We start from the raw sequence: 14,336 nt of genomic DNA, 5'->3' as shown, positions 1-14,336 counted from the left end.
TAATGACTCAGTCTCTAATTAGCATCACTAATCAACTGTCATTACGCTGACCCAATATTTCTGTGTATCCATCTTTGCCCGTCTAAATTTGGGAATACACGCTCGGCTGCGCGCTCATTATAATCTGTTTTCAGAGTTTGAAGACCATAAAATATGATTTTTCACGAGGCCATAAACAATGATCTGATTAATGGGGTGATTCCATGACTGACTGATGCGATAGAGCTGATGTTTGAGTCCCAGATATTTGACTCTTGTTCAGCGCTCCCTTGTGTGGACTCGCATCTAGCTGCAGCTCTCTGTAGCAGTCTCTCAAGATTAGACAGAGGCTGGATTGTGATGTCTCCACCAGAGTGTTTTTCTCTTCTCCTGCTCAGTCTGTCAGCTTAGTTTTATCTGTGTTCAAAGACTACAACTTATTGCACATGCGATTTCCTTTATATAACCCTGTCTGTGTAGGTTCCATGTGATTCTCTTATTGTTCCTTCTTTGTGTGGTGTCTGTTCAGTCCTGAAATGATTTACATATGTCTGTCATTCCACATTTGAAAGCGGGAGTTTAAAATAAAATGTTTTCTGATTTGTTTTGTTGTCTCTTTGTAGGTGCAAGAACAAGTTATACCCCGATAATCTTCCTCGCACCAGCGTGGTGATTGTATTTCACAACGAGGCGTGGAGCACTCTGCTGCGCACCGTGCACTCGGTCATTGACCGCTCTCCACACACTCTGCTGGAGGAGATTGTCCTGGTGGACGATGCCAGCGAGAGAGGTATAAACACAAACACACACACTGCATATAATTCCTCCAGTGCCTGTGCCCCTCGTTTGAGGCTTAACCTATTTTTTTCAGAGCTACTGTATGATTTTGCCAGGCTTGTGTGTGTGTGTGTGTGTGTGTGTGTGTGTGTGTGTGTGTGTGTGTGTGTGTGTGTGTGTGTGTGTGTGTGTGTGTGTGTGTGTGTGTGTGTGTGTGTGTGTGTGTGTGTGTGTGTGTGTGTGTGTGTGTGTGTGTGTGTGTGTGTGTCTGCGCTGATGCCCAACAGCCCGTCAGCAGATATGGCCTGTGTGTGCCACTCCTCCCTGTGCAATGCTGCTAATCCCTGTTTGGGGAAGATTAGGTCTTTAATTCGCCAGCCGTAGGGATTACACTCTGTTATTACCCTCAATCCCTCCCCCCCAACCCCCCCCCCCCCCCCCCCCTTCCGCCACCCCCCCCCCTCATCCGCCACCCTGCAGCACCAGGTCACCCTACGGGACCTCGAGGTATAAATCAGAGGGCGTGGGTGTTTCTGTGTGGGGGGGGGGTGCAGGTAGGGGAGCTAGCTGCAGGTAGAGGGACTGTCGGCAGGCATGCTGTGACGCATTCACAGAAGCAAACACACACACACACACACACTTCCCTTTGATCTGTGTTGCTACAAGAGGAACCGTTTAGAGGCGTGGCTTAAGATCCATCTCGTGGTTTGTGAGGAGCTGAGGCGAATAGTGTTGAAGCTTTGTTTTATAATGCTGATTCAGTTTCGTAACAACATTTGAAGGTTTGTGTCTACATCGATTGTGTTTAAACTTGTTGTTTTTGCAAAGTTGCACATCAATATTGAGCTACACTCCTTATCACTATTTATAGGAGTAGATCTTCTGTAAGTGGCTGTGTGAGATTGAATCCCAATAACTCCACAGCGTTGTAAAGTCTAAAACTCCAAACTTAAAAACATAGTGGCAATCGTTTCCAAAATTAACAACATGTTTCTATCCAAATATCCATTTTGTTGGCATTTCTTTAAAGTCTTTCCTGCGTTTGTTGAACTGTTTTGCGTTCCCACATGCCTTCCGCAGTTTAAAGCACCCACTGACCAATTATTTAAAAAACTTTCATTTAAACTAACATTTTTATGCAAAGATTTTATTATTTATTGTTTGTGATGTAGTAACATTAAAACACATTGGATATCTCTTGACAGTTGGTACAGCGTGTGTGTGTGTGTGTTGGATTCTCATATTGCATTAATGAGTTTCTTTGTATTTTGAAAGATTTCCTGAAGCGGCCGTTGGAGCAGTACGTCCGGAGGCTGGAAGTCCCGGTCAGAGTGGTGAGGATGGAGCAGCGGTCTGGACTAATTCGTGCTCGCCTTAAGGGAGCGTCCATCTCCACGGGCCAGGTGTGTGTGCTCATGCACATATGTGACTTCAACTACCCAGAGATCTGCTCACCAGATGGTGTGTGCACGACTCAGTTTGTCTAATGTTTTCTCTCCTTGTTTCTAGGTCATAACCTTCCTGGATGCTCATTGTGAATGCACAACAGGGTGGCTCGAGCCTCTGCTTGCCCGCATTAAGCAAGACAAGTAAGAGAGACACAAACACACACACACACACACACACACACACACACACACATACACACATACACACCTCTGACTACCTAAAAAAAAATCGATAAACTTTTGTTGAGCCTTCAGGGGGCTTGTCCCAGTGATTATTTCATTCTTAATGACTTATTCTTGGTTTACTGCAGGTGATCAAATAAACACACACACACACACACACACACACACACACACACACACACACACACACACACACACACACACACACACACACACACCACACATAGGATTTACTTGTGATTGATGACTACCTGAGTGATGGACTGATTAATGTGCCATGTTGATGTTTGCTGTAGGAGTACGGTGGTGTGCCCCATCATCGATGTGATCAGTGATGACACGTTCGAGTACATGGCGGGATCCGACATGACGTACGGGGGCTTCAACTGGAAGCTCAACTTCCGCTGGTACCCTGTACCGCAGAGAGAGATGGACCGCCGCAAAGGAGACCGCACGCTGCCCGTCAGGTTCGTGATACAGCGGGGTGATCCGGGTCTGCCTCGCCTTTTTGAGGAATCTTTAAATCCCCCAGCAGCCCCAGGGTGCTGTTGTGCAGCTGACCCTCACCCTTCCCTGTGTGGTCAAGTGAGAAGAGAATTGGCCTACAGGGACAAGGTTGAATCATTAGTAAAGGACCACATGATCATTCAGACTAACTCTGTCAGTCAGCTGTTTAAAATAACTTGTAGCCTGAGAGGGTTAGCGTTGCTGATAGCATTCAGAATTGATTTGCACTGAGCAATCAAACTTTACCACAGTTAATAATCTTAAAATGTTCTCGAGGGACAAACACTGACAGAATAGATTGAACGGCTTAAGTCAAGATGCTTATGTTATGTAAGACTCTGTGTAGCTTATTTTTTGCTATCATTTCTCATGGCTCAGAGCTTATTCCTGCCTGTCTATCATCTCTTCTTCCTGCTCTTGTTCCTAAGCACGCTGTACAGCATTATTCAAGGTCACACGCATAATATGTCTTATGTAACACTGTGCGGCTGTTTTCGGTTGTTTTTCACAGTTGGGCATGACAACATTTTCCTACGGGTGTTTTGTAAACGGCCTAAAAAACAAAAACGGTTTGTAGGATCAGGGTAGGAAATTAAGAAGTACTTAAGACTAATGACACAATTTACACAAGCCATGTCCTGTTATGAAATCTTTCTATATTATTGAAAAACTTTTCCACATAAACACATATTCTGAATGAAGCCGGTGTAACACGTGGGAAATGAGTATAAGTCGGAAAACAGCTTCTCACGTCTGCGTAAAGAAATATAGCTGCTAATTCAACAATCGTTTTTTCATTATCTATTGCATGACAAGCTACCGGCCTGCTGCTCTCACACTGATGAGCCTCATTCAGTCACGACACAGGAGGAAACCTTAACATCTCAACTTGTTATTATGGGCTTGTCTACCTTGCAATTTAAAGTACTGTGCGAAAGTCTGAGGTCATTTGGAAAGTTTTTCTTTATAGCTACAGGGGGAGAAAAAAATATCCAAGGTCTGAAGAAGACTTATATAAAATCCTCTGAACACACAGAATGACCTTGCGTCAACTCGGCTGGCGTTTATTCAGACCGAAAGCAGAGAAGTGTTTAAATTCTAAGTACAAAATACTGCCCTGCATTTACAGTTGTTGGTTGTAGTGTAGCGATGTTTGTGTTTATTTATCTATGTAACTTTTTCGGGCAAAGTTTAGATAAAGGGCTTTAATAAGAAATGTTCAGCTAAGAGTTTAGAGAGCTTTGATATCTATTAAGTAAAAACAAAAAGAACACATTTCTATTATTGTGGTTTATTGTACCATAATAAATAAATGGTTGGTATTATTTATGGTCGTTGTACAACATCTGTGTGTTTTGTTCATGGGCTAGTGTTTTTGTTTCTTATTATTTCCTACTTTGAGCCGAACGCTTTACCCTCTGTGCACTCAGGATATGTCTCATGCGTTTGGCCGTTTGTATGCGATGTATTATGTGTTGGTGAGTGACCTTGGATGTAAAATAAAAGCAAAACAGGCAGTTAAGAAAATAAGCGTGATCCAAAAAGAAGAAAACCATTCTTTTTGTGGGAAGTATAGGGTAGAACCTCGAGTCCACTTAACACTGACACACTACAGGGAATGAAAAAACAGGAAAACAGCAAAAGAGACGGAGCGCAGCGTAAAGTAAAACTCTGATGGGATCTGAAGATACTCTCTGACCTTTTAGAAATCCGGCCTTCAGTGAATTAAGTGCCATTAACCCACCTTGCTCTCAATTTACGCTGCTGTCTTTTCTTTCCAGGACTCCCACCATGGCAGGCGGCTTGTTCTCCATAGACAGAGACTATTTCCAAGAGATCGGGACGTATGACGCAGGCATGGACATCTGGGGCGGAGAAAACCTGGAAATCTCTTTCAGAGTGAGTAAGCACACTCGCAGCCAACTCACATGACCGTATTCTTCCATGCACTGGCAGTCATTCAGGAGTGTCTGAAACATTCGCATTACACTTGTGAGTTTGACTTCTTTCACTTAATTGTTGACATAACTAATACTCTGTCAGGCGTCAAACGTATTCAGACCGTCACAGCTCAGACAGGACCAAGCTGCGTTACCCCTCGCCCAGCGGAGGCCTTACAGTGTGGTTATTCTACATACTCCATGTGTGTGTGTTGATATTAATCTGTTGTGTTTCACAGATTTGGCAGTGCGGTGGGACTCTAGAGATTGTCACATGCTCTCATGTGGGCCATGTGTTCAGAAAGGCAACTCCTTACACGTTTCCTGGAGGAACGGGACAGATCATCAACAAAAACAACCGACGCCTGGCAGAAGTCTGGATGGATGAATTTAAAAACTTCTTCTACATCATCTCTCCTGGTGTGTGTGTGTGTGTGTGTGTGTGTGTGTGTGTGTGTGTGTGTGTGTGTGTGCTAATGAAAGTCTGCATGCATGTGCTCATGTGTGGAGTTTAATCTCTGTAGCAGGTGTGATCTATCCATTAACCCGGTGACAGTGCGATATTGCAGCGGTTGCAGCGGGATGGGGGGGCGGCGAGTAATTTCACGCTCGAAGCGTCTATTGACTTACACACACACACACACACACACACACACACACACACACACACACAGGCTGGCAAAGGAGACACAGCCAAAAGTAAAGCAAAAGACACTAAATAAAGACATTTGGAGATGTGAAGCAGCTTTTAAAACTTGCTTGGAACACACTCAATTATTCCATTATTGTTTAGCAGGAAGCACGCTCTCGTCGTAGCTGTAATGTTATTGTTCAGAGCATGCCAAATCTGCTCGGCCTGCAAGAAAGAGAAGTTACAGCAGCAGATATTTTAATGTGGCCCCCTGCAGGCACAGAGAGTAATCGCTGCTGCAATTTTAACACTTACCCACCTGCATGCTGTGGCTCTTAACAGTTGAGACCTGATAGACAGAGTGAACACTCAAAGTCTTTCCCAGTGTGAGATTATGTTCATGTTAGTCTTTTCAGTTTTGGGAGGTCAATTTTTGCTATTAACAGTCTGTAAACTAAGGTGTCCATCATGTCAAAGTGAATACAGTCCACACAGAAGCCGTTTACGTGACGACGTCATGCGAGGAAACTGCCTCAAAGTTTATTCCTGTCACTCACAGCAACCTGTACAGGCTGTTACAATTTCTGTGGCCTTATTTCTGCTGCTGTTTTTGTGGCTAGGTCGCAGTTAGATGTTTTTCCCTTTCATAATGATGTCTGCAAGGCTCTAGTTAGCTCTGGTGGTTTTGCACCAGGGGAATCAGTACTAGATGGTTATGAATCATTGAAGAAAAAGGAAATGCGGACAGTTCAGAGATCTGTAACCAGGCTGTGCTGCAGGTTAAACTAGAGGGCTATTTCCAGCTCTTCCCTGAGAACTTTTATAGCCTTTTCAGCGGCTAGTCTGACCAAACACAGCCTCTAACAATGTGCAGCAGGGATACCTCAGACTCATCAAAGAGGGATCTGATCAGAATACTCAGGCAGGTTCCGCGCTTTTTAGTTATTCAGTTTAATATACTACTGGCAGCCAAGTGAAGTATCCTGCAGGACTGGTTCAAAATGTTTGTTTGGACACTTTTATAACAACTAGATGTTTTTTTACTTGTTTGTCATAGTCATGAAACCAAGCTGACTGCAGCTGCAAGCTCCACCTAGTCCTGAGAGATTTGATATTTGTGTGTCACTTCGTTTTTGAAAGGACATATAAACTCTTTGCTATGATATATTGGGTTTGGCTTCAAATCATTTGTAAGGCCTCATTGTACCTTACAAAATGAAGCACTTTCAATAATCCTTACATTGATTTAACAGCCTCAGCAAACATTAGGAATGTAGTTTAGTGCCATAGAGGCTAACCTGTGTGTGTGTGTGTGTGTGTGTGTCCGTCCAGGTGTGACCAAAGTGGACTACGGTGACATCACGTCTCGCACGGGTCTGAGACAAAAGCTTCAGTGTAAACCCTTCAGCTGGTACCTGGAGAACGTCTACCCTGACTCTCAGATCCCCAGACACTATTACTCCCTGGGAGAGGTAAACTCATTCAGACAGAGATGCACCTGTGGCTCACTGCCTCTTCGCTGAAATCCAAGCAGACACAATGAATCTGAATCTGTTTGGCTTCAAGGTGTGGCTCCATGTTGAAGTACTAATGTGGTTTTCTGTGTGTACTCTGCTCAGATCCGTAACGTGGAGACCAACCAGTGCCTGGATAACATGGCCCGCAAGGAGAATGAGAAAGTCGGCATTTTTAACTGCCACGGCATGGGAGGCAACCAGGTATCTGAGGGAGAAAGACACTTACTCACACAAAATAAGGATTTTGTTCATATTCCAACCCTCAAATTTGGTCCTCTTAGCTTTGGGTGCTGACAGAAAGGAGATAAGGAGTAATGGAAGACAGCATAAAGAGAAAGAGTTTTTAAACTTGGAACCTGTGTGTTATGTGCAGGTTTTCTCTTACACGGCCAATAAGGAGATCAGGACAGACGACTTGTGTCTCGACGTGTCCAAACTAAATGGACCCGTCATGATGCTCAAGTGCCATCATCTCAAAGGCAACCAGCTCTGGGATTACGACCCCGTGGTGAGTGGAAAACATGAACATGTACACAATGCTCCGGAAAAAATTAAGAGACCACTCCACATTGTTCTTAAATCTTTATCTCTACATGTATGGCAGCCATTCCAGTGTCTGTTGAATTCCAACACAGATAAATATTGTCAGTAGTTAAGAGAATACAATAAAAAAAAAAGACAAACCTATAAATAATAAAACTAGAGAAAAAGATAATGCTGGTCTCTTAATTTTTTCCACATGTTATGTCTCCAAACTGCACTTTGGATACACTGATCACTGTTGTTTACAACAAGCAATGTCCTCCTGCATAAGCACTGTTCCGAAAATACTTATATTACCCGTTATATAAAAAGGGAAGAGAACAATTGATGGGAACAATATGTAAATGAGGTGCTGATTATGTACAATCTGAGTAAAGAAAGTGTTTACTCCTTCATTTTTGGTTTATTCCTTTATTTTGATGTTTTCAACGGTTTCTTGATAAACAGAAAGCATTTCCCAGATATTTTCTAAAACTGAAAATAATAAACCCAGTTTATTCCCAGAGCAAATACAATGTGACGCCATAAATTCAGGATCGCTTGTCATTTCAGTTGGTGGAATATTTATTGTGAAACAAACCATAGTTTTCACATGACACAAACCCACCACAGCATGCCTCACACTGAGGAAAAATTGGGTGAAAAAATTCAAATGAGACGCCCTGTCTCCAGATATTTAGATTGGTATTTAGTAACATGCCCTGGTGAATTCCAATCATCAAACAAAAGCATGATTTGTGCTCCTCCCCTCCTCACACTCTCTCTCTCTGTGTTTCCTCTGTGCAGAAGCTGACCCTGATCCACGTCAACAGCAACCAGTGTCTGGACAAGGCCAGCGAGGAGGACAGCCAGGTGCCCAGCGTCAAAGACTGCACACACACACGCTCCCAACAGTGGCTACTGCGCAACGTCACACTACCAGAAGTCTTCTGACCACAATCCACACACTCACAAACACACACACTCACACACATAGTGGCCCAGAGTGAGCAATCAGGGGAACAGACGTGTTTATTAAATTCGGGCTCAAGGAAAGGAGAGACTTCCCACGAGGGGATTCGGGACGAGAGGAGGACGTATTGGACGGTACTACCTCTGCCAGAGATCAGAGGGAGGAGCGTGTTTGACCCTCCTCAGAGCGAGAGAAGAGGAAAGACTCCCTCTAGGAGACGATGGCTGTGGTTTTACTTTTGTTTTTTGTTTTTTTAAAGAGAATTTAAACTGAAGAGAGTGACTCGCTCGCTGGGCGCGGATATGAGACTGGCCAGTGGAGAGGACGGTTGCCCTCACAGCTTCCCTGGACAAAGCAATCCACCCTTCAACTCATCACGTTTACTGACTGCCTCTTATGAAAGAGTGTGTGTACGTGTGTGTGAGTGAATGGGTGTGTGTGTGTGTGTGTGTGTGTGAATGGGTGTGTGTGTGTGTGTGTGTGTGTGTGTGTGTGAATGGGTGTGTGTTCTCTCAGATGAATGTATGGTTTTGAGATGGGGGCTGAATTTCTTTGATTTCTCTTTTTTTAATTTAATTTTGTAAAGGATTTTAAAAATGAACGACTATGAAGAAGATTTGTAAGTGTATGTGTGAGACTGTGTGTCTGTGTGTGTGTGTGTGTGTGGGTGTGGGTGTGTGTCAGAGCCCCTCCTACAGTTTTGCAGCAGTGAATGTCTCCCTCTGGTGTTACTCCTCGGCATCTCATCCTACAGACTGAAGCTTCCCCGCTGAGGAATTTATACAGGACTGCACAAACTAAAAAAAGGACCCGACGTCTGCCCTCCGCAGAGATCTAGAGATAGAAATATGATGTTTGTGATATCTTGAGATTTCTATGTCACGTTTTTACATGGCTTTGTCTGTTTCTACAGTCCTGTGAGATTGCCACAGAGCAGTAACCCTAGTCTGTCTGTCGTCTTTAAAGATGTTTAACATAGAGCTTACAAACACACACACACAGAACTGTTACTGATATTCACTGCCCAATGTAGTGTTAAACAATAGGGAACTCTCCCATAAGGCACTACATTCACACACACACACACACACACACAGATCCTGTATACATATAGGAAAAAGGCTGCTCTAGCCTGATACTTTAATTCATTTAGTCATATCTTCTTCTCAATGACCTCTTAAAAAAATACACTCCAAGGGCTTCTTTCCTCCAGTGGAGTGTGTGGATGGATGGATGGGTGGGTGTGCGTGTGTGCGTGCGTGCGTGCGTGCGTGTGTGTGTGTGTGTGTGTGTAATCCCCCTGTCAATCAGATCCCTGTTTACCAGGAGAAACAGCTCGAAGATTCCTGGCTGTTGGACAGAGCCCGTAGCGTAGACTGACGTCAGATCAGCGTGTCCCTGTGTATGTTGTACATAAGAGCAGAAGCTGCTTTTATTTTCTAAACAGAGCTGAGTCTTTGCACTCTCCCGTGGACATATCTGCAGCAGGAAAGGAAGCCTGGGAAGCGGTTGTTAGAATATCAAAGAGACATCGCTGAGGTGTTAGCAGACTTCATCAGGGACAGATTGAAGGGAGTGTGGAGTTGTACCGTGCATTACAGAGAGCACAGCAGCAGGCATATCTTAATCCATTACTACATATCTCACTGTGCAAACTCACCTGCAGTATTTCACTGTTCATATCTCAGTCAGCCAGACAGCTGAGCGCTTACATCAGTGTGTCTACTTTCAACCATCATGCTTTCTTTATTCTTTTTCTTTGTATCACTCCTGCGAGTCAGAGCAGGAGAGGTGGTTTCATAAAGGTTTTCACCATTTGAGCTTCCTCCAGTGGAGGAGGGTTTACACGTAGGACACTGGTTCATCTTCGTTGTGGACATGATGGTGAGAGGCTGTCGACTGAGCGAGTGACTGAGTGGGAAAGATGTGAAAGGTTTTTTTTGATTGTGCGACAGAGGGTGTGTAACGGTGTTTCAGATTCTTTGGAGGGGGAGGGGGGGGGTTGAAGTTACTCTGACATGTCCAGGCTTCCACACTGAGCTGATCCAAATGTAGAAAATAAAGGTGAAAAAGTTTACAGAACACCAGGACAATGATTTCTGCCTCCTTGTGTCTGTACTAGTACACACACACACTCATAAAACACAGTTTTCTCACCACATGAAATTACTCTTAGGTTGGATATTGGAGAGACAGTCTTTTTATTCTGGAGAAGTAGGTATCATTTTTTTTATAGGATTTTGGTGTTTTTTTTATTTTATGTGAAGACTGGTATTCAAAGACGATGTTCAATAGCTTCCATGTAATGTTACTCATTGATCCCCAATACAAACCAGATGTTGCTCTGAACAAATAAGACACATCCACTTTATATTGAATTTTAGCGCTCCCTTACTTTATTTTTTTAAATAAAGTTAGTTTGGTTAATTCAAATGGTAATTCTCTGACAGTTTACTACAGTAAATGCCTGTGGTAAATGTCTTTCAAATAATTATCCCCCTAACTAACTTCCCCGTGGTGTGTGAAGTACCCTTTTCCTATATTATCACTAAAAGGCAACGTGTGATTCTTTGATGTTTTCGAATGCATTTCCTTTGACACACATTTATTTCGTTTTAAATCTTGCATTGTTAACATCCCTGTTAATTAGTTTGCAATCTTCTTTAAAATGCCTTTGTTGACACATGGCTATGTCTCACGATGCGTTAGGACTCCAGTGGATAATACTGTCGCACAGCAGACTCACTGTATATTTTGTGTAGAGTGGATTGTTCAAACTCCTTTACTTGATCTGTTCAATTATTCCTGGGTCAAGGTTAGAGCTATCAGGAAGACGTACAGTATTTTGCATGCACACCTTAAAGTAAATATGCTGGTTCTCTGTTGATGGTTTTTTGTATAGATAGTGTAATGTTTTCATGCAGATTCTCATTACACGTTGAAGTTGACCATCCATTCTAGTCAGTCTACTTCAATCAGACACCTCACTATGTGTGAAGGAAATAAGAGATACGGCCATTAATGAGATCTGGATGAGATCAGGAAGACTGTGCCATGGTTTATGTGCAGCAGACTTCAGAAGAACTGTTTGCAGGCTTTGATCTGAAGAAATGGATCAAAGCTGAATAAGGCGGCGGCCCGGAGGGAAACTGCCGAGAAAAGACAGAATATTGAAGCAAGTCCTGAGGATCAGAGTGAATGTATATACTTAGACATGTGTCAATCTAATGTAGTGGTTTTATTGTTTTAATGATCAGTGTTTGTCAAATATTTAATTATTAAGACACAGAGAATGTATTTAGATTCATAGAATGTATTGAAAGTAGATTCTTTAAATAATAAGATAAAAATATACATGTAGAAATATTGGAACAACCAGCATTTATAACTTAATTATCAAGAACTTTACGTAACTGTATCAATGTTGGTAATATTGAGTAGTAATGCAGCATTTTGCAAGAACAAGAACATCAGGAGTTGACTTAACTGGAATTAACTTTTGGACAGGAGATGTTCTCATGTAAACCACCAAATTCAACAATGCTAACTTGTGTTTTGGCTTACACTAATTAAGCTCAAGAACAAGTTCAAGCAGGAACACTAGGTATGTATTCATTCACTCCACAGCCGCATGCAAACAGCTCATCATGGGTGTTCTCTTTTAACCAATTACATTCCACCACAATCTCCAGTAGAAAAGCATCATGCTGCAGTCAAACCTTTAAAATTGTTGTCCTCTGTCCTGCGGTCAGTTGTGATTTCAGGTGTTTATGCTGCAGCCAGCCTCCACCCCATCTACCTGCTGTCATCATGTCCAGTGCCCAGGAGAGCTAATCCAAAGACCACCCCTCCTGTTCCTCCCATCCCCTCATCAAATCCAGATCTTCAGCATCCTCATCTTCCCATCTCCCCATCAAATCCAGATCTTCAACATTACACCAAGTATCTAGACCCAGAGGGGTTTTCCTATTATACTCACGGCAGCATTTCCTCCTTAAGATACACGATATGAGGAGCGGGGTCTAATCGCCAGAGCTATTACCATTCATATCATATGGTGCACATGTCAATACATTTTCTTCAAGCAAAAAATGAATCTCTCCTGATTGAGATTAGGTGTTAATGTCAATGCAGTTAACAAAATGATTTGTATATCTTCTCTTTAAGGCTATAGTACTGTGGGCTGACTTAGTTATTGGTTTAATGTGACGATTGAAATTCCAGTCAGAGTCCATGATTTAACCTAGATTTCTGGCTTTTTTGGTTGTTTTGAACATTGCAGACTAAACTTCTCAAAAAGTATACTGAAATATGGCCCACAAATGTGTACAAATATATGACTTTCAAATAAATTCAATCAATTAATGTCAAAAACATTTTCTAAAAAATCTTGTTTGATAAAAAAAAGCCCAATAACTAATTTACATAACAAGCTTGAAATATACCCTTCATATTTCCTGTTGTTAAAATCAATCTGAAGCTTCCTTTGTCACGGTTCTGTCAAGGTTTGGTAACAGGACCCAAGTGCAGCAGTGACAGCAGGACAGGCAAGGGCGGGTTAGCAACAAAAAGCAAGCTTTATTAGAAGCTGTACATAAAAAACAAGTAACACTCCAAGGGCAGGCCAGAGAGCAAAAGCAACACATAACTGAACAAACCGGGTCAAGGGAGGCAGACAGGCGGGACAGACTGGGGATCACAGGACTGAAACATACAGGAATGACGGGACCCCCGGCGGAACAGGTGATGGGCAGGATGTCGGCTGGACCCCCAGCGGAACAAGTGACCACGGAACCCCAAACAGGACAGGAGCAGATGTTGGCAGGACCCCCATCGGAACAGGCGACGGCAGGGCCCCCAACAGGATAGGAGCAGATGTTGACGGGACCCCCATCGGAACGGGTGATGACAGGGCCCCCAACGGACAAGGAGCACAAAAAAAAACACAAAAATCTCAATTTGTTCAAGAAAAGTGCAGCGGGCCAACATTAGATGGCACCGTAGAAACACTTTAACACTCACGACAACTAACATGTCAATTTGTTCAATTAATGCAAAGAAAAGTGCAACAAGTGTATTTTGTTTTCAGAAAATTGTTTGACCGCCCACTCATGAATCACTCATTTGTCGCAGCTCAGCAGCGTGCTTCTCAATGTCAGTATTTAGGACTAGCAACTGCTCTTGCTTTTCCTTTGCTCGTCTCCTCAGTACGTTGGACTTGGTGATGAGTGTTGCCATCTTGGTCCCTGCAGAATTCTCTGCTTGCTCAGCAAAGGTGTCTGCGTCCTTTTGGAGACTCACGCAAACATCCTGGATTGATTTTCTCCTCTTCTTCAGTTCTTCAAGGCTCTCTTCAACATTCTTTCTCTTGAGCTTCTGCTCACCCCTTTTGCTTTTTTCCTCATCCAGGTAAGCTCTGTACCTGGTGGGTGCCGTTGCACAGTAGTTCAGCATCTGGCCTTGTCCATACATTCTGACATGGTCACAGACCAGTCTCTGTGCAGTAACGGTTTCCTCTGCTATGTTGCATGTTTCCACCTTTTTATTGACTGAAAGCCCCCGTTCGACTTCTGCTTGCCCATGGGACAAGAGCAGCAACTTCTTGCAAAAATTCCAGAGTTCAGGGTAAGAAGGGCTGATGTGTTGACGTAAAAACACATCAACTCTGGAGCCTTGGTCTTGAGAACTGAAGGACATGAAGTGAACAGCTTTGGCCTCGTTGAACAAGAAGGTCTCAAACGGCTGTGAAATCACATCTCCTGCAATTAGATGCAGAAAAAAAAATGTAAATATTCACACAATATTAATGTAAAACGTGTACCATCATTTGAATTCAATGTCAGTCAAATGTCAGCACTC

At 43.1% G+C, this 14,336-nt stretch overlaps 1 protein-coding gene across 4 annotated transcripts in view; it reads left to right on the top strand.

The window, feature by feature from the left end:
- galnt1 (UDP-N-acetyl-alpha-D-galactosamine:polypeptide N-acetylgalactosaminyltransferase 1) overlaps nucleotides 1-10,573 on the top strand; it is a 36,497-nt gene extending 25,924 nt beyond the window's left edge. For all 4 annotated transcript variants that reach the window (XM_063879598.1, XM_063879600.1, XM_063879599.1 and 1 more), the window contains 10 exons: nucleotides 603-769; nucleotides 2,032-2,159; nucleotides 2,266-2,345; nucleotides 2,684-2,854; nucleotides 4,676-4,793; nucleotides 5,074-5,254; nucleotides 6,798-6,937; nucleotides 7,085-7,183; nucleotides 7,356-7,490; nucleotides 8,312-10,573. In XM_063879598.1, the coding sequence (XP_063735668.1) occupies nucleotides 603-769; nucleotides 2,032-2,159; nucleotides 2,266-2,345; nucleotides 2,684-2,854; nucleotides 4,676-4,793; nucleotides 5,074-5,254; nucleotides 6,798-6,937; nucleotides 7,085-7,183; nucleotides 7,356-7,490; nucleotides 8,312-8,458 (1,366 nt within the window). In that variant the 3' untranslated portion in view covers nucleotides 8,459-10,573. The remainder of the gene's footprint in view (nucleotides 1-602; nucleotides 770-2,031; nucleotides 2,160-2,265; nucleotides 2,346-2,683; nucleotides 2,855-4,675; nucleotides 4,794-5,073; nucleotides 5,255-6,797; nucleotides 6,938-7,084; nucleotides 7,184-7,355; nucleotides 7,491-8,311) is intronic.
- The last annotated feature ends 3,763 nt before the right edge of the window (nucleotides 10,574-14,336 follow it).

This window comes from Eleginops maclovinus, chromosome 3 (genome assembly GCF_036324505.1).
Source record: "Eleginops maclovinus isolate JMC-PN-2008 ecotype Puerto Natales chromosome 3, JC_Emac_rtc_rv5, whole genome shotgun sequence".
Taxonomy (NCBI): Eukaryota; Metazoa; Chordata; class Actinopteri; order Perciformes; family Eleginopidae; genus Eleginops; species Eleginops maclovinus.
Note: the sequence above shows the minus strand (reverse complement) of the source record. Positions and strands in the feature narration are given on the sequence as shown.